Source organism: Fundulus heteroclitus, chromosome 20 (genome assembly GCF_011125445.2).
Source record: "Fundulus heteroclitus isolate FHET01 chromosome 20, MU-UCD_Fhet_4.1, whole genome shotgun sequence".
NCBI lineage: Eukaryota > Metazoa > Chordata > Actinopteri > Cyprinodontiformes > Fundulidae > Fundulus > Fundulus heteroclitus.
Window position 1 is genome coordinate 44,393,799 of NC_046380.1, and position 24,632 is coordinate 44,418,430.

At 41.8% G+C, this 24,632-nt stretch overlaps 1 protein-coding gene across 6 annotated transcripts in view; it reads left to right on the plus strand.

Moving 5' to 3' along the window:
* The window catches only part of nfasca (neurofascin homolog (chicken) a), a 221,432-nt gene extending 200,236 nt beyond the window's left edge, over positions 1-21,196 (plus strand). For all 6 annotated transcript variants that reach the window (XM_036151482.1, XM_036151483.1, XM_036151484.1 and 3 more), the window contains one exon: positions 16,899-21,196. In XM_036151482.1, coding sequence (XP_036007375.1) covers positions 16,899-17,127 — 229 coding nt within the window. In that variant the 3' untranslated portion in view covers positions 17,128-21,196. The remainder of the gene's footprint in view (positions 1-16,898) is intronic.
* The last annotated feature ends 3,436 nt before the right edge of the window (positions 21,197-24,632 follow it).

Below are 24,632 nucleotides of genomic sequence, written 5' to 3' on the forward strand. Positions count from 1 at the left end.
CAGTGAGTGTTTTACTTTCTTCCCTTTTTCCTCCTCTCTCTTTTTTTTTTTTTTTTTATCGGGCATTTGGTGCAGTAGAATAGGAGACTATGGGGTCTACTGCTTACACACGTGGTGTAATCCGCCCAGGGGGACCATTATCCTTGTCCAATTTACATCAGGAGTGTGTTGCCTATGTTTACCAAAAGGGCAGCACATGGAATACTTGGAAGTTCTGTGAAAATGAAGATCTGACTACTTGTTCACTATGTTCATTGTTTTTCGGCGAACTGACTTTAACAGTTAAAGATATTTGCATAGAGATCAACATATTGCTGGAAGGATGTAACTTTCTTTTTGTTTTCATATATATATATGACAACTTTGAAAATTGTTACTTACAATATTAATGGAATAAATCACGTTATAAAAAGGAAAAAAAAATTAACACAATTAAAAAGATTGAATTGTACAATTGGGCTTTTACAAGAAACTCATTTAAATGGGATAGAACATGCTAAACTAAAGAGAGACTGGGTGGGACAGATATTTAGTGCATCTTATGGAAACTACAAAAAAAGAGGAGGAGCAATACTGTTCCATAATTCTTTGTGCTTTGTAGCAGAAAACGTACTTAAAGATAAAGAAGGCCGCTGGATAATGGTGGTTGGTTCAATTGGGGGAACCTCTCTTACAATTATGAATATTTACGCCCCAAATGAGAATAATCCAGGTTTTTTTTAAAGAGCTAGCCCAAATTTTAGCGGGTCACTCAAAAGGAGAGATTAATTTAGAGAGACTTCAATTGTGTCTTGAATCATTACATGGACAAATTTCCAGCAGAACAAAAATATCAACTATCGAAAACAAAAGCGTTGAAGAGTCTGATAGAGGAGTTGGGGCTGGTTGATATCTAGCATGCAAAACACCCAAAGTTTAGAGACTCACTTCTCAAAGGTTCATAGAAGCCATTCGAGAATAGACTTCTTTTGTATTCCCAAACAAGCAACCCACAGAGTGGTGGATTGTCACATTGAACCTCAAACTGTTTCAGATCATGGACCTATGATAATGTCTTTAAATATCGACCTGGAGAAAACTGGAGATTGAATGTATCACTTTTAAATAACCCAGACACAATCTGATATATAAAAGACAAACTAAATCTCTTTTTAGATATTAATGATACGGACGAGATTTCACCATGTATCCTATGGGACACAGCCAAAGCATACTTGAGGGGTAAAATTATTTCATTTTCTTCAAAAGTTAAAAAAGAACGTGAGAAAAAACAAGAAAACTTACAAGAACAGATTAAGAAACTTGAGACTAAACACAAAAGAACAAATGAAGACAATGTATTACAGGAACTTAGAAAATGTAGACAGGTTTTGAATGAGTTACTCACTTATAAAGCAGAGGGCGCTTTACGTTTCGCAAACCAAAAATACTATGAACAGGGAAATAAAGCAAGTAGACTATTAGCATTTCAACTAAGAAAATCACAGGCAAGTCTAACCGTTCAAAAAATTACGTGCCCAGCATCTAAAAGACTAGTATCGCATCCCAAAGAAATTGCAAATGCATTTTCAAAATACTATAGACAATTGTATAATTCGGAGACTAATCCTAACAAATTAAATAGAATTAGGAAATTTTTGCACCAAATTAATCTTAATAAACTTGACGAGGAGGAGACTAAATCATTAGTGGGGACAATTACCGAAGAGGAGATAAAATTTGTTATAGGAAAGCTTCAAAATAACAAATCACCAGGAGCAGACGGATTCCCAGGAGAATTCTATAAATGCTTTCAGGCTAAACTTACCCCACTCTTATGCAGAGTGTTTAATCATGCTTTAGGCTCCAAAGATCCACCTAATACATGGGCAGAAGCAATCATCTCGGTTATATACAAAGAAGGTAAAGACCCTACACAATGCGCCTCTTATAGACCAATAAGTCTGCTGTGTAATGACGTTAAGATTTTAAGTGCCATTTTGGCCAAAAGACTTCAAAAGATTTTTGATAAACTTATCAATCGTGATCAGACAGGCTTTGTACCCAATAGACTCGGAATAAATAATATCAGACGCACCCTAAATATAATTTCAATTGGTCAACAAAGCCCTTACACATCCATGCTTCTTGGCCTAGATGCCGAGAAGGCATTCGATCGGGTGGACTGGTTATTTCTGAAACAAGTCCTATTGAAGATGGGCTTTAATGAAAACTTTATCAGTTGGTTTGAGGTGCTATACTCCAGTCCAACCTCTAGAGTGCGCACTAATGGTTATATGTCAGAAAGTTTCCCCTTGAAAAGAGGAACTCGTCAAGGTTGCTGCCTTTCACCAATCCTGTTTGCTATCAGTATAGAACCCTTGGCAGAATTAATAAGAACAGACACATCAATACTAGGCATACTGGATAAAATCAGGACTCACAAACTATCACTGTATGCTGATGATGTTATTCTGTACAAAAGAGACCCAATAACTTCTATACCAAATATTTTAAAATGTTTAAAGGACTTTGGTATGGTCTCGGGATATAAAGTGAATGAATCAAAGTCAGAGGCCATGATGCTAAGTGGCTCCTGGCCCTCAGAACTATCCAAGTCAGTGAATTTCAACTGGTCACCTAATGGATTTCGATATTTGGGAATCAATATTACCACAGATGTTTCCAAATTATATAAAGCAAATTTTGAGAACCTAATGGACCAAATTCAAAAGGACTTAGACAGATGGGATATTTTACCGCTTTCCTTTTTCAGAAGGATTGAATCAATCAGAATGAATGTTCTCCCTAGATTGTTATATTTGTTTATGGCCCTTCCTATTTGGATTCCAACAACAAAATTAAATAAAATGCAAAAAATTATTTCTACATTTATTTGGCAGAAGAGAAAGGCCAGAATAAAATTTACTCAATTGACCATTGGTAAACCTTATGGAGGTCTTAATGTACCAAACTTAAAATTATATTACTGGGCGGCACAACTACATGCAAGTGTAGAATGGCTAACACAGAATAAAGAAACAACATGGCTGACATTGGAACAGAGCGCAAGCCCTAAATTTTCTTTACAGGCCCTTGTATTCTGCTGGGCTGAAATCTGGAATAAGTACAAAATTACGAATATATGGATGAAAAGCACCCAGAGGACTTTGAACAGGATTAGAAAAAATATGAAAGCTCCCCAATCTATTTCCAGAGCTTCAAAAATTGTGGATATAATAGACTTTAAACCAGGGCAATAAGATCCAGGATTTCGAATCTGGCAAAACAAGAATTTAATTTTTATTGATGACTTGTTTGAAGGGGAGATTCTGAAATCTTTCAACCAGATTAAAGAGAAGTATGGGTTGAGCACATCTGATTTTTATAGATATTTACAATTGAGAATTTACCTGATGTCCCACAGCGAATGGTCCCTTCTTCAGTCAAGACCTACTGATTTAGAACTATTCTTTATAAAGATCACCAAGGAAAAAAATCTAAGAATACTGTGTCAAATCTATACAAATGCTTACAGCCGTGCCTGTCGGGAGGACCTCCTGGGATAAAAGAAAGATGGGAACTAGAAATGAATGATGTGATTGAAGATGAAGAGTGGGAGCAAGTGTGTGTAACTGGACATAAACTGACTAACAGTCCAACATGGAGAGAATTTTATTGGACAATAATCATTAGATATTTCAAAACTCTGTATATTATTTCCAAATTTGATCAAACTAAATCAAATTTGTGCTGGAGACAGTGCAGACTAGTTGGAGATCATACTCATGTCTTTTGGGATTGCCCAAAGATTAAGAAATTCTGGGAGGGAATTAGGGAGGAAATTTCAAATATCTTGCACACTTATATTGATTGGAACCCCCGGATCTTTGTTCTTGGAATTCCCCTAAATAATTTAAGTAAAGAAGAACAATACTTATTTGGTATCCTTGTTCTCGTAGCCAAAAAAATGATAACAGTAGGTTGGTATAAACCTTTACCCCCTACTGTAAATCAATGGAAAGAGAAACTAGTGAATGTTTATACGATGGAGAAAATAACAGCAAAATTAAACTTGTCCACTGGTTTATTTGAGAAAAGATGGAGTCCTTTGAAGACATATTTCCAATTAATATTGTAAGTAAGATAATTGTAAACACACAGGTACGTACTTTATAGGTAGACTTAACATATATCTCTGTTGTGATAAAAATAAGTCACTTGAGAAAGACTTCTCCTTTATTTCATCCCCCATGTAAAAAAAAAAAGTCATGGATTTTCAGCTCACCGACTTGTTTAGTTGTTGTTGTTTAACTATTTGTATGGTTGTATTGGAAATTGTTGTATCTGGCTTACTGTATTGATCATTGATTTTGAATATTGATCTAATAAAATAAAGTCTTTGTTCAAAAAAAAGAGTGATTTTCATTTGAAGGTCTTTTTATGGGGGCAGCCGTCTAGGTAAAGAACAGTACTGCCACCTCCCAGTTTCTGACGTCAGGTTGCAGGATCAGCTGTTGAGCAAGTCCCAATGCCCTATCTGTCCCCTTGTAAATAAACATCCGTTTTCATGCCGAAATGTTTTTTTAACCTCTTAAACAAAGATAGACATGGTATTAAGCATTTAGATTTAAAGTAATACTAATTTTACATTTTAGAGACATAAAAAGACAACAAATAAGCATTAAAGTACAGTTTATGGGCTGGGTTCTGCAATGTTATAATATGAGTATAGAACTCATCTTTAGAACCAATCTCTGTCCAAAATGGTGATCATCACCGCCTAATCTACTTTCAGCAGTTATCATCAGTTATTGCAGCCATAAACTGCAGAAAATACGGGCAGAGCGGCTCCTTCTGAGTTTACTCTGCTCCTGTCAGGATGAGCTCCAGTGCGTTATGAGGCGGAGGGATTTTTCACCGTCACTTAGTTTAGAGCCCAAACAAGCGACTTCACTTTCAGAAACAAGCCCAAAAAACTGCAATCCGCAACTCATTAAATTTACAAGTAACTTTAGAAAAAAATAAGACCAAAGTCGCATAAAATAAGTGGGCTTTCACAACAGTGAGCATTCTTTCCAAGTGTGTCGTATCACTCCGCCCCTCTGGTCGGGAAAACAAATGTCCCGGCAAATTCTACATTATAAAAAAGAAAACCCTACCGAAAAGTCTCGCTCTCATGTCATTTCGAAGACATTCTTCTTTGAAATGTTGGCTACACACGACGTGTTTTTTCTCTAGCCAGATGTTCGATGGCAAATCCTCCCTCTTCAAGTAGGCAATCCAACAAAAGAACCCGTGGTGGATCATGAATTGGAAAGGTGAAAAAACTAATGTTTTTTTACACTTTTACCCGTTGTATTGGAACATCCAACTGCCATGCACGTGGGCATTGTTGCTTTCACAATAGCTCTCGCGAGTACCCATAATCCAGCAAGGACAAATGGGTATAGACGAATAAATAAATACTTAAAAAGGACATGTTCATGCGATATTGCCTTTTATTGTTTACTGCAGAAGAAAATAGGAGCTAAGCACTTCAAAGGCTTATTGTAATTTTATTGTTTATTATTATTATTATTATTCTCCTATCAAAAGAATTAGCTTTTTGGAAACCTACCAAATATTTGCATCAGTCCTGGTGTAAAATGACACATTTTAAAGGTTTTGCAAAAGTCAAAAGAAAGTGCTCCACAGCACCCCCTTGAAATTTTCAAAACACCCTCTTCATTTAGCTTAGTTTGTCATAAAGGTATGAAATCTGGTACACCTAAAGAACTTCCAATGACCCACCATAATCTCTCATGCACCCATGCCCCATAACAAACAGGAAGTCTGCCATCTTTGATTGAACATGCAATTTTTACTCTGTTTCTGTCATGATTTGTTTACTAAACCCAAACACAACCACAACAGAGTAAGTTTAACAGTTTATTAAAGTTTGTGGATAGTGGCGGAAGGAACCAAGAGTCAGTACTGAGCTGAAGCAGGAGGATGGTGAAGGCAGGAACTAGCAGGCAGGACGGAACCAGAGTACGGAGGCAGCAGAACCAGAAGCACAGCAGAATGGAGACTTGGAACCAGACTTGACCAGCAGCACGACAGAATGGAGACTTGGAACCAGGCTTGACCAGCAGCACGACAGAATGGAGACTTGGAACAGACTAGACCAGCAGCACAACAGAATGGAGACTTGGATGGAGACTTGACCAGCAGCACGACAGAATGACTAGGTAAATACTTGCAGGGCCGGAGTGAGATCAGAACCAGAACCACAGCAGGCAGGCGGAGATGAAGGGACTTCAGGCTGGATGAGAACTGGATAAGGTAAGCAGCAGAAACTGTAGTTGGCAGAAGTGAACAGGAATTAGCAGACGGACCGACAATGAAGGACTGAATACTGGGAGCTTAAATGGTGAGGCTGACAGGTGTGCTGAATGTGGCTGATTGATACCAGACAGGTGTAGATAATTACTGAGGTGGAGAGGAGACTGGAGTGTATGGAGAGTGAAACGTGCCCCTAAAATGTCTATGGTGCAGAAGACAAGGCTGCGTCATGACATTACCCCTCCCCCAGGGGCTGGCTACCAGACGGCCAAAAGGAGAGAGAAAAGACCCACCCCAGGGTGGGCAGAGGGAGGCATAGGACGGGGGGCTAGAGTCTCTGATAAAAAACAAAGACAAAAAACGACCCACGCAGGGTGGGCGGAGGGAAGCACTGGACGGTGGGTAATGGTCCAAAAAACAAAGAAACAAAAAAACAAATCTACCCCAACGGTGCGAACGAAGGAAGGCCTGGGACGGTGACAGATGACCAGGAGGAGGGGTCTCTGGTGGGCAACCTCGGCGACGGAGCAGTAGAGTCTGCAACATCCGTCGCGGAGGATGACCCCGACGTGGCAGAGCTAGACATGGGCATCGTGGTGGGCGACCCCGACGAGGCTGAGGTAGACTGGGGCATCGTGGTGGGCGACCCCGACAAGGCAGAGCTAGACAGGGGCGTCGCAGTGGGCGACCCCGACGAGGTTGAGCTAGACCTGGGCATCGCGGAGATCGACCTGAATGAAGCGGCACGGTCTGGTGTGGCCAGTGGTGGATGAGCACCCGGCTACCAGCTAAGGACTACAGGCCACAGAATTCAAAGGGCTACAGACTACAGTGGTCACAGGATTACAGGACCCTGGCGGCGGTCCCATGATCAGACTACGGAACTCGGACGGGATCAGACTACGGAACTCGGATGGGATCAGACTACGGAACTCAGACGGGATCAGACTACAAGTCTCAGGAGACCACAGGCTACAAGCTTAAGGAGGACCTGGGCTACCAGCTTCAGAAAGTGCCTGGCTGCGGGAAACGCTTGGCTACAGGCTACAAAAGGCCCCGGGCTACGGGCTACAAGAGGCGGTGGACCCCCCTGGGTCCCGTGTCGATGGCAGAAGGTGGAACCTCCTGGGTCCCCGCGTCAACGGTGGACGGGGGACCCTCCTGGATCCCTGCGTCGATGGTAGGCGGCGGACCCTCCTGGGTCCCCGCGATGGACACCAGAATGGCGTGCTCCGTACCTGCGTCGAACGGTAGACTGGCGTGCTCATCACCCGCGTCGGATGGCAGACTGGCGTGCTCATCACCCGCGTCAGATGACAGACTGGCGTGCCCATCACCTGCATTGGACACCGGACTGGGAACTGAAATCTTGGCTGCGGGCTGAGCAGGGAAAGAGTCCTTGGCTGCGGGCTGAGCAGGGACAGAGTCCTTGGCTGCGGGCTAGCAGGGACAGAGTCCTTGGCTGTGGGCTGAGCAGGGACAGAGTCCTTGGCTGCAGGCTGAGCTGGGACAGAGTCCTTGGCTGTGGGCTGAGCAGGGACAGAGTCCTTGGCTGCAGGCTGAGCCGGGTCTGGACTTTCTGCTGAAGCAGTGTGGTGGGATAACGAAAACCTCAGCCTCTGACGTGAGTGCAGACTGACAGGGAAGCAGGTCATCCCTATCCCCATAAAAGAAGTCCCACAGCTGGGTCTTATGGACCTGGGGCGCTTTGGCCAGTCAAGGCGTGGACCTCCGAGCAGCGGCTGAAAACTTCACCCGGGGAGCCAGCTGAGTGTCGTGGAGGTGATGACAAAGATGACGGGGAACGAGACGGCTTCTGCTCTGGCTCGCTGGGGCAGCCGAAACGCCGTCGGACTGACTCACCAGGGACGTGGAGGTGACTTCAGCTCCAAGCGGAGGGATCACAGCTGTGCCAACCAGCTTAGTCTCAGGTTGAGCAGCAGGTGTGTTCCGGCATTGTTGAGCCCGACACCTCCGTCGAGAGGAGCCGGGTGGCGAGAGAGTGGCTGCTGCTAGTGATAAGGAAGTGGGGGCAGCATCGGCAGGAGCTACAGCAGCGGCAGGAACCATTGCAGCGGCAGGAGCGAGATCAACTGAGGCTGGATCCGTGGCGGGAGCTGAAGCGGACTCGGCAGCAGCAGCGGTGGAAGCGGCAGGATTGGAGGAACAGGTAGGAGGCCGAAGAGCTGAGTGAAAGCAGCCTTGTGTATCCACTCCAGCTCCTCCATCAGCCCCGTAGATTCAAAGAGGGGAAAGAGCTCAGGCTGACTCTTCCATATCTTCCGAACCTGACCCAACGTGCCCAGCTGCCTCGAAGGTGGACTGAGCGAGGGTAGGATCTCCAAACAATGCTGGGACTGGTCTGTGAGCTGTCCTGCTGCGCTGTTGCCCGAGAGTGGAGCAAGATCCCTCGCACGAGCTCCTGCATGGAGGCTCTGTGTGGGTGTTGGGTTCATGTGGTCGGTCCGTTCTGTCATGATTTGTTTACTAAACCCAAACACAACCACAACAGAGTAAGTTTAACAGTTTATTAAAGTTTGTGGATAGTGGCGGAAGGAACCAAGAGTCATTATTGAGCTGAAGCAGGAGGATGGTGAAGGCAGGAACTAGCAGGCAGGACAGAACCAGAGCACGGAGGCAGCAGAACCAGAAGCACAGCAGAATGGAGACTTGAAACCAGACTTGACCACCAGCACGACAGAATGGAGGGCCGGAGTGAGATCAGAACCAGAACCACAGCAAGCAGGCGGAGATGAAGGGACTTCGGGCTGGATGAGAACTGGATAAGGTAAGCAGCAGAAACTGTAGTTGGCAGAAGTGAACAGGAATTAGCAGACGGACCGACAATGAAGGACTGAATACTGGGAGCTTAAATAGTGAGGCTGACAGGTGTGCTGAATGTGGCTGATTGATAACAGACATGTGTAGATAATTACTGAGGTGGAGAGGAGACTGGAGTGTATGGAGAGTGAAACGTGCCCCTAAAATGTCTATGGTACTGAAGACAAGGCTGCAGCATGACAGTTTGACCGTATCTAGCCTCTGGATTTGATTGAACTCCTCATAGAGATTTTGATAAATCGGCTTGAAATTTAGTGAGTTTGTTCAGAAGGGATGGGTATCTAAAGTTCTCAAAATCCTAGGTTTTTGTGGATCTTTAAGGGCGGGGGCGGAGGAAAACAGAATGGTTTCTGCTTCTGAATCGTAAAGTGATTTTAGCATCATTGCTGTCATGGGCTAAGGTTCAAAGCAGAAACAAATGCTAAACACTATCAATCCATGGTCCCAATGCTCATGATTCCAACTCCTGAGTCTGACTTGCCACAGGAGCGACAGGGCATATTTGTCTGGCTGAGATGCTGTTACATGCTGCTATGCTGACAAAAGCATGTACCAGTGAGGAAAGCATGTACTGTTTGAACCATTAGGAAAATTCAACTGTGATAGCTATCGTTCAACCCTAAGAGGGCAGTACTAACATGGTTTGTCAGACAAATATTTCAGAACTAAACAAGTTCTCATGAAATTGTAAAAAAAAATCCAGAGTAACATTAAAGTAGCATCCTCAGGCCCAATTTATACATGACAGAAGCAAGACTGCCATACAATCACCACCACTGGGCTCTCTGACCATCGACAGAGGGTAAAGCAGACATTTTACTGAGAGCAGGTGAAAGGTCTTGCCCAAGGACACAACAACTGAGACGGTTAAAGGAGAAGTTCGACCTGGCAACGCGTAGCGAGAAGTCAAACTGCAGGGGCAAGTTATCAATACCCTTTATTGGAATGTAAATGTACATCCAGACTCAGCTGCAGGAATCTGTGAGGGCAACAGATATATGATAACAAAACTGGACAAAATTTGTGTATTCAGGGCAGACTTAGTAGTAACAATTACCCTCATATGGTTGCCTAGACCACAGCGATGTCCAAACATTTTGTCACAGGGACCAACATTGTGTGGTCAAAAGTATTCAAGGGCCAAAAAATATAATTTAAAAAACTATTACTAAACCTTGCAATGTTATCATTAAACAAACTAGTCAGCCTTTCTTTAGAAAAGGCATGTGTAAATCATGGTAAATAAAAACTCAAAAGGATTTTACATGGTTGCCTTATTGAAATGAGGCCGTCCAGTTTGCAAATTATTTTGTGCTTGATTGAAAAAAAATTGCAGAAATTAAGTCAGTCTTTCTTTGAAGACCCTTGCTGTAATTTAGACAATTTTAATAAATTAATGAAAGGCAGATTTTGGTGCATCATATTCTGCATTTAAGTAAGCCATTGAATATATGTGGTCCTGTTTACTCAGAAATTAAAGAGTATGTAAAAAGCATGGTTATTAAAAGACAATAACAAATGAGTTGTACCATTTTACATTGTAGGATTTTAACTTTTCTGTAATACATTTGCTCTAATCAAAGCAGGGCCAAACCTTTCTTTAATTACCATTTGTGGCTGCACAGAATCAGTCCAGGGGCCACATATGGCCCCTGGGCCGCACTTTGGACACATCTGAAATATAATGAACAATTAATTAATCAGAAAACAAACAACCAAGTATCCCAATTGATACCTTCATAATATGTATTTTGTTCAATAAGCTAATGGCAATAATGTTAATTTTTAATTTGCATCTAACCATCTTTAAAAATTCTTCAATATATGGCTAAAGATGTACAAGAGTCTGCTTTTTTTTGGCTATCAATCACTTCACTGGTGCTTGGTTGGCACATTTTGCTCATGTTCTGTCTAGTCTCTACTACATACATCTTCATGCTACGCTACATTCATTGGCTATGTTTTTCCTAATTTTCCTCTTCTTCTTAATTTGTTTTGGGAGGATTGGCAAACAACAACTTGGTGCACTATGGCATCCAACCATAATCAAATTCAATCAGTCTGGGTGTCACAGTTTGTTTGGATAATGTTTTTTTTAAAAAAAACAAAAAAGACAATGATGAGCCTGAGCAAGAAGAAGCTAAGATTAAATAGAAGTAACAAGCAGTGCCGTCTCTGGCATGATAAGTTAAGTGGGGCACAAAATCCATCCATCCATCCATTTTCTTCCGCTTATCCGGGGTCGGGACATGGGGTAGCAGCTTCTGTAGGGAGGCCCATACTTCACTCTCCTCAGTAACTTGGGCCAGCTCCTTCGGAGGAATCCCTATGTGTTCCCAGGCCAGCCAAGAAACATAGTCCCTCCAGCATGCCTGGAACACCTCACCAGGGAGGTGTCCAGGAGGCATCCTAACCATATGCCCAAGCCACCTCAACTGGCTCCTCTCGACGTGGAGGAGCAGTGGCTCTACTCTGAGTCCTCCCCGGATGACTGAGCTCCTCACCCTATGTCTAAGGGAGAGCCCAGACACACTATGTTGAAAACTCATTTCGGCCACTTGTATCTGGGATCTTATTCTTTCAAGTTAAGACTCAAAACTCATGACCATAGATGAGGGTAGGAACATAGATGGACCGGTAAATGAAGAGGTCTGCCTTTTGGATCAGCTCTCTCTTCACCACAACCGGTACAGCAGCATCTTCACAGCAGATGCAACACCAATCCGCCTGATAATCTCCCGCTCTATCTTCCCCTCAGTCGTGAACAAGGCCCCAAGATACTATTCCTCCACTAGGGGCAGTACATCCTCCCCAACCCGGAGAAGGCACTCTACCCTTTTCCAGCTCAAGACAATAGTATCAGATTTGGAGGCACTGATCCTCATCCCAGCCGCTTCACACTCAGCTGCGAACTGCTCCAGTGAGAGCTGTAGATCACGACCTGATGAAGCCAGTAGAACCACGTCATCCATGAATAGCAGAGATGCAATCTTAAGGCCACCAAAACGGGTGCCCTCAACAACTTGGCTGCGCCTACAAATTCTGTCCATAAAGGTTATGAACAAAATCGGCAATAAAGGACAACCTTGGCAGAGTCCAACTATCACTGGAAAAGAATCCAATTTACTACCAACGATGCAGACCAAGCTGTGACACCGGCCATACAGAGACCTAACAGCCCTTATTTGAGGGCCCGGTACTCCATACTCCTGGAGTACTCCCTACAGGACCCTCCGATGGACACGGTCGAATGCCTTCTCCAAATCCACAAAGCACATGAAGATTGGTTGGGCAAACTCCCACACACCCTCCAGGATCTTGCTGAGGGTATACAGCTGTTCCAGTGTTCCACGGACAGGACGAAAACCACACTGCTCTTCCTGAATCTGAGATTCAACTATCCGACGGACCTTCCTTTCCAGAACCCCGAAATAGACCTTACCAGGGCTTAAGAGAATGATCCCTCTATAGTTGGAACACACCTTCCAAACCACCCCTGTCTGACAATCCAGGGGAACTGCCCCCGATGCCCACGCAATATTGCAGAGTAGTGTTAACCAACACACCCCTACAACATCCAGAGCCTTAAGGTACTCAGGGCAAATCTCATCCACCCCGGGGCCTTGCCAACAAGAAGCTTTTTACCACCTCGGTGACCAGAGATGGGAGAACCCGACCCAATGTCCCCAGACTCTGCTTCCTCAATGGAACCCGTGTTGGTGGGATTACACACGACGTCCCGAGTCGAGGTCAGCAGCACGCCACCCCCTCTATAAAACGTGTTGGTACTGCACTGCTTCCCCCTTCTGAGACGCCGGATAGTGGACCAGGATCGCCTCAAAGACGCATGGAAGTCTTTCTCCATGGCCTCTCCAAACTCTTCCCACGCCCAAGTTTTTGCTTCAGCTGAGCCGCCTGCCACTTTGACTGCCGGTATAAGCTGTTTCCGAGTCCCACAGGCCAAAAAAGTCCTATGGGACTCCTTTTTCAGCTTATCAGCTTCCCTCACCGCTGGTATCCACCAGCACGTTCGAGGGTTACCACCGTGACATGCACCAACAACCTTGCGACTAGCCGCCTCAACAATAGAGGCATGGAACATGGTCCACTCAGACTCAATGTCCTCCACCTACCTCGGGACGTGTTCAAAGCTCTCCCGGAGGTGGGAGTTAAAGCTCTGTCTCACGGGGGACTGCCAGATGTTCACAAACCCTCACAATACATTTGGGCCTGCCAGGTCTGACCGGCTTTCTCCCCCACCATCAGAGCCAACTCGGTGAGCATGCGGCCACAGGTCAGATGAAAGAACAACAAAGTCAGTCGTTGAACTACGGCTTAGGGTGTCCTGCTGCCAAGAGTACATATGTACACCCTTATGCTTGAACATGGCGTTCATTATAGACAATCCATGATGAGCACAGAAGTCCAACAACAGAACACCACTTGAGTTCAGATCAGGTGGGCCATTCCTCCCAACCCCGCCAGGTCTCACTGTCATTGCCCACGTGAGTGTTGAAGTCCTGCAGCAGTACAAGCAGGTCCCCAGGGGAGGTGCTCTCTAGTATCCCTTTCAAGTACTCCAAAAAGGGCGGATAATCTGAACTGCTGTTTGGCGCATAAACATAAACAACAGTCAGAACCCGTCCCCCCACATGGATGCGGGGGGAGGCCAACCTCTAGTTCACTGAGGTAAACACCAACGTACAGGCACCAAGATGAGGGGCAACAAGTATGCCCACTCCTGCTTGACACCTCTCACCAGGGGTAACTCCAGAGCGGAAGAATATCCAACCCCTCTCAAGGAGACTGGTTCCAGAGGTAAGTCCGACTATCTCTAGCCGGAACCTCTGAACCTCGTGCACTAGCTCAAGCTCCTTCCCCACCAAAGAGGTGACATTCCACGTCTCAAGACCCAGCTTCTTCAGCCGAGGATCAGAACGCCAAATTTTTATACATAAAATTACAAATAAAGGCTCACTCATAATGTTCATTTATTGAACAGAAAAGATTCACATCAAGCGAGCAACGACAACGAACGCTAGATTACATTTTCCTGTTTTATTTTGTTTAAATTTTCCTACTTTTTATTCCAACTGTTTTTTTACTTGCTTTTATTCTGGGGTTTTTTCCCAACATTTTTAATCATGTAATGCACTTTGATTTGTCCTTGATCTGAAACGTATTATACAAAGAAATTTGCCTTAGTTGCACACTTGCCGGCAGAACGTAAACGTATTTTGATCATACGATCCGAGCTTGGGGCCAGAGGATTTGTGCCCCACACTGTCTACAGAGAGCATGTTGGGGATGTGCATTACCATTTCAGATGTTCATGATTTAAACACTGATTGGCCTGCCCCAATATCAAGGTGCTTCAACAGGATTTAGCCTACTGCGCTTGTCAGTTTTCTGGCAGACTTAGATATATAGACACAAATGTTTCTAACATAATTTTATTGGTACGGGAATCAGTCTTTTTTACAATATTGCTCTATAAAGAACGATCCAGTCCCGCTAGAAAAAAAAAATACAGATAATTGTATTGCACCTTCACTTAATACAAATGGAACTGTCCCGAGTGACAGAAGTTGGTCTATCTTAGTTTCTATTACTCAGACTTTGGGTCAGAGGGTGTGGCTGTGGTAGCATGGCGAAATCGGATCTCATGCCATGGCCAAAATGTCTGACTCTAATTTCCCCAATTTTCATCTGATCTGCACCAAATTTAGTATGGGTCCAAGCCCCGAGAGATGTGTAGAGAAATATTTAATGCGTGTGGCTGAATTCCTTCACAGCACCCCCTAGCAGTACTAAAAAAATCAGCACCGAGCTATTCTTTGACCGAGGATTATGAAATTCAATACAACAACATATGCAGCTTCTTAGGAGCTTCAAAAAAGTCTCCTGACCAGACCATGGTCTACACCTCACAAGAAGTCAGCCATTTTGGATCAAAGCTGCCATTTTGTCTCTTTTACAGATCTTGTATCTGAGTAAACCATTCCTACAGCTTTTCGCTTACAGACTTCAAAATGACTCAGTTTAATCTTAAAGCATTGAAGATCAATATTTATCCAAAAGTTTTTTGCTGCATGAAAGCATGGCTATGCCTCAAACTCTGACTTCTTGCCATAAAAGATGAAACTGCGATAGCTTGGGTACTGAGTGTACTGAGTGTTGTCATTTCAGACAACACTCAGTACATTCCTATGCTCATTTTTGATGACATGAACTTAGTCCCACCCGCTTACAACAGGAAGTCCTAGGTTTCACTGGTGGATGTCCTCCTTTTAGACTCAGATTGATACAAGGTTTAAGCTGTATCTGAACAAGGTTGTGTGCAGTCCTATTTTGAACAGTGACTGCTTGCTCAACTGCATGGGCGTGGTGGAATGGTAACTTTCCATGGCTCGCCATTTGCATATGGTTGACTTTTCTTCAGAGTTTATTTGTATTATGTTCATTAACCTCTGCATGCAATGCACCTTTTGGAATGTTCCAAAACCATGAGCTTTGAATTCTGTATTTAAAAAATGTAAAACATGTTTTTAAAAATTATTTTGAAAATTTATTTCAGTAGAAAATATACTAGCAAAAATATCTGGCAGGCATCACTGGAGGGGAGGATGAATTTCTTTGACACTTTTGACAAATTTTTTGTGTTAACTAACCAGCAAAATAGGCCACGATTTTCCCCTTTGATACCCATGCACCAAAAAAATAGGTTTCAACAGATGGTATTTCTTCAGCACAACTTGCATAATGCAAAAAGTGCTGGTAAATGACAACACCAAATTATTTGCTCTGGCTTTAGTTTAGTAAAGATATAAATAATTATGGGTGGCCTTCCCCTAAACGAATGTATCCGGTCTCATTTAAATGTGGGCAAACTGTCAGTGCAGAGTGATGCTATTTGCTTATTTTAGGGGCAGTTATTTTGCTTCTAGTTTAGACATATATTGTCACTTTGCCCCATTTTAGCACACAAACAAGCCTGTGCGGTTATATAGAAGTAGTAGTAGTAGGTTGCAGTTTAGTTTATTTGATCTTGAACTGAGAAGAATTGTTGACTGATGCTTGAATATAATAGATTTTGTGTTACATTCATTAAACTCAGTTTTAAATCATAAATGTTACAAAGATTGTTAATAAAAACACACCTGTTAAATGTTTCCAAGGATTGAACAGTCAAAAGTTGTATTTTTTGTTGTATTTTTCTCAGTGTCTTATTACAGAGCTGCAGTCTTATAAACTTTAATGATATTTTGTTCTATCACAGTCCATTCCTATTTCCCCCGCTCTAATTCTGCTTTGTAGTTAAAATGGATTTGTATTTGTAAGTAGGACATTAGGATGCATCACATCTGGAGATACTTTACTAAGCTACTCAATGTAAAATGTACTGTTCTCATAGTATATCTTAATTGAATTAGGAAGAATATATGAAGGTTTCTGGAAATACGCTCTTGCCGATTTCAAAAACCACCTTCAGTTCAGTCTGAGATGCACACAGTGAAATATTAAGGGAATGTGAATAACTTTTAAATATATAACTTTTATCGACAGAACATATTTTTAACCTGGTTAGTAGTCAGAGAACAGCAGCCCTTAAAGGTGTAAACAGTGGGTGCGAAGTTAAAATGTTAAGACATTTTCTGCATGATGAGAGGACTTAGTAGTCATTGTAGAAGTGTTTGGGTCTAGTGTTAGAATAATTTTTTAATCTCCAACCTTTATGTCCATCACTACAGCAGCGATGAGGACAACAAGCCTCTGCAGGGTAGCCAGACCTCCCTGGATGGCAACGTAAAGGAAAGTGATGACAGCCTTGTGGACTACGGGGAAGGAGGCGATGGGCAGTTTAATGAGGATGGCTCTTTCATCGGTCAGTACACAGTGAAGAAGGACAAGGATGAGACAGAGGGAAATGAAAGCTCTGAGGCCACGTCTCCTGTCAACGCCATCTACTCGTTGGCATAGCGGAGCAGTGATGCTCTGCAGAACTCGGACTCTCCTGTTGACCACCTCACCGTACACAAGACACATACTTGATAATATGAATATCTAACACATGGTAGACACAAAAAGCAAGAGGGGCTTTCTGGAGACTGTACAGGCTCTCCTGTAGCGATAAAGCTGAAGAACATAGGGGTAATCTTAGACCACAAGCCTTTAATTTTTGTTTCCGGCGCTAATAACATGATCCATCGGAGGTGATCTTTGGACAAATGGAAGAAGTCTCCATGCCTGCTCTTTACCCACACAAACTTGAAGTGTGCCTTCAGGGCAGCCTTGGATGCATCAGCAAGCAGTCTTTGTTTTGTTTCTGTTTTTCAGTCATTTCCCTGCTGCTCTGCCTGAGATGCTCCTCTGAGTTGCATCCCACTAAATCTGACAGTGAGATTAAGTCCCTTGCGTGTCCACTCTGACCCCAACCTGTGACATATCAGCCTCTCACCGTTAATCTGAACAGGATGCTGGCAGATATGTTTATCATATTGATACTTGCGCAATGAATGATTTTACTTTTTTCACAGCTGGTTGACGATGTGTTGAATCCTAATAAATGCTGTACACAGTCCAGGCACACATTTTAGTGCCCCTTGAAACTATGCACAACCTCCATAACATTTTCAGTTAAATCTGGTTTATACAAATATACTTTAGGTTTCTGTTAATCATCTTAAATCTGAAACGATTTGATTTTATCAACATTTTTTGTCTCTAATGTTCAATCCAATATTTTAATCCAGATGTCGTGTAAAAAAATAAAATAAAATCTAGCACCTGCACAGGCTTCTGCCCCTCTAACATTCTACTGTAAAAATAGTCAATTTTTGGAATAAAGATTTAAAAAATAACAAATTTTGGACCATGGTAGTAAAACATGCGCACTACATAGAAAAAATAAAAAGTGTTTATGCAAGAAACACCAAAAGATCTGTTAATGTCCTCATAAGCAAGTAATCTGCCACTGAATTGATTTGAAATTGCATCGCTCTGCTTCTTTGCAACCATGTCGCTTGCATTATTCTTTTACTTCTACTATTATCAAAACATCAAATGTGATGTAACAACCACATTTGGATTTATGGCAAAAAAGATTGTCTATAACACACACATGCATGATTCAGATGATAAAAGCAGACTTGAGGGTTTGGGGGATTTTCTGATAAATCAATTTAACTTGAAATTCCTTAAATGCAGCCTTTACAATGTTTGACAGTTGGAAGAAAGGACTATGGAGATAACCATAAAGGACCTCTGTTTGCTTCTGTGGACATGGACGAAGAAGTGTGTCCAGACTTACATTAGGCTCATGCTTACATTCATTACTTAACTCTTAAACCAAAACAGACAGCTGTTTTCCACTACAATAAACAAAACAATTTTCAATTTGAGGTGCTGAGATGTTATCACATCATCAAGAAAGTCATGGCAGAAGGGATTTTTAGGTTTGTGCAATACACCACAAGCATTCTCATGACAGGTAAAATTAGTACTGTTCTGTCTAAATCCAACTTTATGAAAACATCCACATCTCTGCCCCCCCCCCCCCCCACCACCACCACACACACACACACACACACACACACACACACACACACACACACACACACACACACACATACACTCCATTACCTCCTCTTTAAAGAGGCTGGCATTATAATATTTGTTTTTTGGAGAGAAAGGCTTTACAATCATATTTACTCAGTATTTCACAGTTTGTCTGGTCTGTTTGGTTGGCTCATGTTCAGTTAAAAATTGTCAATAGTTAAGTTTGTAATTTCTTTACATTTAAGTAATTGTTAACTGTACATCAATTTAATGTATTACTTTATTTTAGCCTCCAGGGTGTTGTTTCAGCCACTCAAAGACACTAACACTACAATGAAAAACAGAATTGATTTTTAGTTTGCTTAACACTCTATGTAAATATTTAATTTATATAACTGTTACAAAAATAGTATTAATATTAATTCTACATTATACTCATATTTAATTTAACAACAAAATACACATTTTACCTTTTATTGTGACTGCATTATATGTGAAAAATAGAAGCACACCAAAATGAAAATAACTTCATGAACATTTTGTTCTTTTTGTTGTTGTTGTTGCATTAAGAAAAAGCCCCCATAAATAACACAATGTTTTTATCAATGGAAAAAGTCAGAGTTCTGTTTGTTGTTCTGCTCCTGTTGTCTTTATCATGTATTCATGCTTTCAGTGTGTTCTTATTTGCTTATATGTAATGTAATCCTCCTCCCCTGTCTGCCACCACACACACAGACACACAAAACAGACCACACCTGCTGTATAGTACAGCTCTAGTCTTATTCAGCTACTATTAGGTACTTATTCTATACATGTAGGTCCTGGAAGAAGATATCTTACAAATTGAAAAATGTATTCATTGTTCTCCATTAATTTTTTTTTATTTTTTTTTGGAAAGACAAAACAAAGTCACAAACTTGTATCTCCAAGCAGTACCTAGGTTTCATCTGTAGCCTGTCATCATCATTGACAAACTACTTCTACTCTTACAAAGTAACAAGTCTCTAATATGGGAAAAGTTTTCCTCTATCATTTAACACCAATAAAAGTGCCATGTTGCACCTATGTGCTCTACACCAACAGCATTGCTGCCTTTGCAAAGCATTCCTGCATTCAGTGTTGTCCTGAACTATTAGTTAAAGAAGCAACGCATCTATCTGGCCTTTGACTTAATTAAATATCTACTGTATTTTCATTTGCATTAAGACATACTCCATCAGCAGCTATGACTGACTCATGAGGGATTTTACCAGGAACACCCCACATTTTCTTCCAGGGTTTCAAAACCCTAAAGCGTTGACTGCAGGTGCAACTATGTTGTTGTTATTCAATTAAAAAAATGTTAGGCATGCACATTCTTCCCATGTGGGTCAGGAAATGCTTTCTCTGCCAACTAGCTGGCTGTTCTCACCTATTTATTTCATTTTCATCAAATGTTTCCTTCAACTACTAAATGATCTAAAATGTAATCTTCTTTTTTAAGGGTTATTCCATTGAAAGTAATTTAGTTGGTCTGCTGACAAATTACAAAACAATGCAGCGGAAAATGATCAATTTGCACAGAATTTTATGGTAGATGTTCCCTAACCAGGCCCATAATACGCTGCAAGAATTTGTACTTCTGAATAGTTTCAGTTGCTGTTCTCATTCTGAAAAGGTTTGCTGTAAGACAAACTGTTCATGTAGTGCAGAACGGGGAGGAGTTGATCTCTTGATCTTTAAAACAAATATTTCTGTGGCAAGCTGCCTCCTTATTCTCACTCATTTTAAAACAAAATAGGTGATTAATAAAAAAAATCCACATTACTTATTCTATGCTGAAATCCATTTTTTTATTCTGTCTTTGTGAAGTTTTAATTAGTTGGGTAATGTCTTGGATGACATTGTTCTGTAGTGTATGGTTATTTTAAACAGACATGTTGACAAGCTTGAAGCTGCAGCTGAAGCAGAAAGTAAGGGAAGGAAATCCCTGAAGGATTAAACAGAAAGTTGAAACGTCAGTTGGAACTCCCTCTTCTTTTGAAGATGTGGTCTGGAAACGTGTATCCTGCAGTCCCATCTACTTACATGCTCCCTGAGTGAACCTCTGGGGCAAATGTAAACTGACTTCAAAATCAAGAAACCATCTGCATTTGTGTTGATTCTTAGCAATATTATTTTGTCCAACAGTACACATTGTGAAATAAAATTTCAGGTTTGTTTTCCTTCCTTACAGAATGCTTCAAACTTTAAAATCCACTTTTGAATTTGGATTTTGTAAATGACAGATCACATGACATGATGTATGGCTTTGTATGAACTGTCATAATTGCATCTCATTTTTTACCATGCACATCTCAGCAGCTTGGTCAATTCTTGCTTCAACATGCAAAGTAAAGCATTTGTAAAATACTCAAGTAAAAATGTATACCCACCATATATGCGTGTATGAGATGTTGCAACTTCTGCTAGCAACAGCTTATTTATAGTAAAGCTATCTCCTTTTCTCTACCGTTGGCTTCTGAATTCTTCAGTCCTCTGACATTTAATTGTTTTGTTAAACCTCATCTTTCCTCGGGATGGTGGGGTGGGGGCCATTTGTGATTGCCAGGTATCACAGGTGGATTAGTTAAACCTTTCACTTTTTTGTATATCATATGTCAGGCTAACCATCATATTTTGTTGTCCCTCTTCATGTAAATCAGTTTTATATCCTTATATAAACCAAGCATACTGCTGCACAAATGTTTCCACTTGCATGAGAATGAGAAAAGAAAAAGATTTACCTTCAAATAATTGGAGAAATGTATAAGTTCTGGCATGTCTGTGTGGAAAAGAAAAGCAAAGTTCAGCCTAAGAACAAATCAGGACTGGACTTAAGTAAAACGTATCATTGCTCATTCAGTATTCATTCAGTTTTGGTTAGATCTGCAAAACAGCTGTATTGATTTTTTTTCCCATCTGACTTTTTGCTGCAACTTAGCTGAGCTCATAGACATAGAAGTTCAGAATACTGTCTCAATGTAAGCAAGAGTCTTTCCAAAAAGGCTAAGGGTAGGTTTCACAGCGTGACATCATAACACAAACAGATATTGTTGACGGAGCATCAAAGTTCCAAAGTGTTTTGAGCCTGTGCACACCTCTGTCAGGAGGTTGTAGTAGTTTACTACATGATGGCAGAATACTTGTGCCTAAGGCAGAGTGTGGAGGAATGTGGTAGCAACTGTGATGCAGACCCTACTTATTGGTGGGGCTTGGTCATTGAAGATTTGAAGCAGAGTGCCCATACTGGCATGCAGAACCATTCATTGCAGCCCTTTTAGGCGAAAGTGTCATGATTTCCGGTGGCTGTGGACCCAAAGTGCAGCGACAGCAATGTCAAGCCATCATGAAGAGTAATATATTTAATAAACTGAAAACATGAGGACGCTGTTAGTGACAGGTTTACAAACAGGGCAGAACGTCAAGTTGCGTCAACAGAGAATCCAGCGACTAATGAACAGAAAACAGGAACTTAAATACGCTGGGAAGTAATCAACTGGACAATGAACAGGTGAGTAACAATCAATTGATATACACAGCAGGGGAGGAAACTAGGGAGGGGAACTAGAAGGCCATGAAATACAGGTAATCTATACAGAAAACAAACACTAACTGATAGATGCACTATCCAAGGAAACTGAAAACCAAACAGGAAAATAACCAAACACCTTAGGATTGTGACAGAAATGCTGCTTTGTGAATCACTTCCAGTTACTGCTCTTTCTACTACCAACAGGATCTCCCCATACTTTCATCACAATTTCAAAATGTAGCCATGAGCCTGCTCTCTATGCACTGATAAATCACATTCGTACCACATCGAACTCAGAAACCAGTAACGTACGAAGCATTTCAAAAAGCATTATCTGCTCTCCCCGCTCGAGAACAGATATGATCAGGTGATTAAGCTAATTCTGAACACAGATAAACCTGCCCCCCATTCAGGACCTGTACATTTCCAAAGTCAAGAAATGGTCAGGAAACATCACTGCAGATCCATCTCACCTCGGTCACAACATGTTCCAACTTCTCCCCTCTGGTAGACACGACAGAGTACTGCATGCGAAGACCAACAGACTCAGGAACAGTTTCTTGCCACAAGCCATCACTCTAAAGTTGCGTTCACATTGAACGCATATGTGACGGCCCGAGCAACATATTTACATGACAGGAGCAATGTGACGCAAAGCAACACTAGGTGAGGCAACAGGCGCAATTCTAGTGATGCAAAATACACAATTTTGGCAATTAAAGCAAAGCCAGAACGATGTGACACATGCAATAGATGTGAAGCGACAGTTGCTGGAGTTGAAATACAAGTTTTGTCTTGTCGCATAGCAAAAAATGGATGTGGCTGTGACATAGGGTGAAGGACTGTGGTGGAGACAAAGCAGTTTTCATTCAACATGGAAGAAAAGCTGATAGTGGCAATCAGCCACTATCTGCCTTAGTTATATAACTCAATGTTATGGGAGTTCTGAACAGATACCTGACTTCCCTGAGTTACTGAAGAAGGAGACGTTGGAGTGATACAGTTCCAGCACTTTATTGAGAAACAGAGCAGAGCAATAGATGGACAAAGTATTCGCACCGCGCAGCTGCAGCCTAGCGTCTGCCCCTGTTTCTGCCCGACCTCGCTTTCGGCTCTCCCTAATACTGCACCGTGGCCTTGGCAGGAGACAAAACAAAGACAGCCCATCCTAGACAGTCGTCAGCCATACAGTGTTATGCTGCAGTATTCGGCCTTGCACTCAGTAACAGTGGATTACATACACAGACATCTTGTCTCCTGGCTCTGCGTCCGAGAGGCAACAGGTCACTTTGACTGTAGGGCAAAGATTAATACAACATTCCACCCCTTGATCGCATAGAATATGTATAATCTATCTGATCACCCACAAAGTAAAAACATGATTTGTACTTGCATGTTCATGTCACGGGTCATCTTGTGTGCTGGAACTTCAGTAATGATTAACATGAATGCTTCGGATAGTTTTAACACACAAGATCAAGGTTTAGCATTTGCCTACAATTTAGGGTTCATCTAATTAAAGTAAGGCCTGTTTTAGGTCTTACGCGCACATTTTTTTTGTATTAGACTAGGTAAGCTAAACCTGTATACTAATTAAGGTCAAATCCGTCTACTCTCACCCCGCCCTGAATACCCCCCTACTCCTTTCTCCACTTACCCCTCTGATGGACAATATTCCACCACTCCAAACTTACAACACCAAGAGCAAAGGCAGGTGAGGCTCACTGCGGGCAGGGTAACACCAGAAAAAACTACCCACAGGAGTAGTAAAAAACTGGTACGCCACCCCCACCCCCACCACCCCACCCCCCGCCCCCAGCGAGATCTGCTCTTGGCCAATCTGAGCCTAAAAACCCTGTATTGAATCTAAGTGTTAACATTACTCGCTAATTTTGAAGGATTTTTAGAGCCAATCAGATCCCAGGTCCACCTAAGGGAAAATCAATGGTTGCATAAATCAGTGATCTTTAGTGTGAGAAAACATTCCCTTTTCTTTCAACAGACAGTGAGAACAACTGAGAATCATATTGGGTAAACATTCAAAACTCCAATAACAAAATAAAGTAATTACACATAACCGAGGTAACACATCAAAACTTAAATCTATGTCTAAATCAAAATTGACATTAGACAAAACAACGAAAAAGGGAAAAATAGAAAACCCCATGTGACATTTTGACTGTGGAATAGCCCCTGATAAAAAGGATTGAATCAAATGAATCATTGTCAGGAACATTTAAAGAATTAAAATTAATTTCAAGGAACAGTCAACAAAAAGGAAAAGTATTCCATGTTAGCAGGTAGTATCATTAACATCACAATCATTATTATCATAATCACCATCGTCATAATCACTCAGATCAGACATATCATC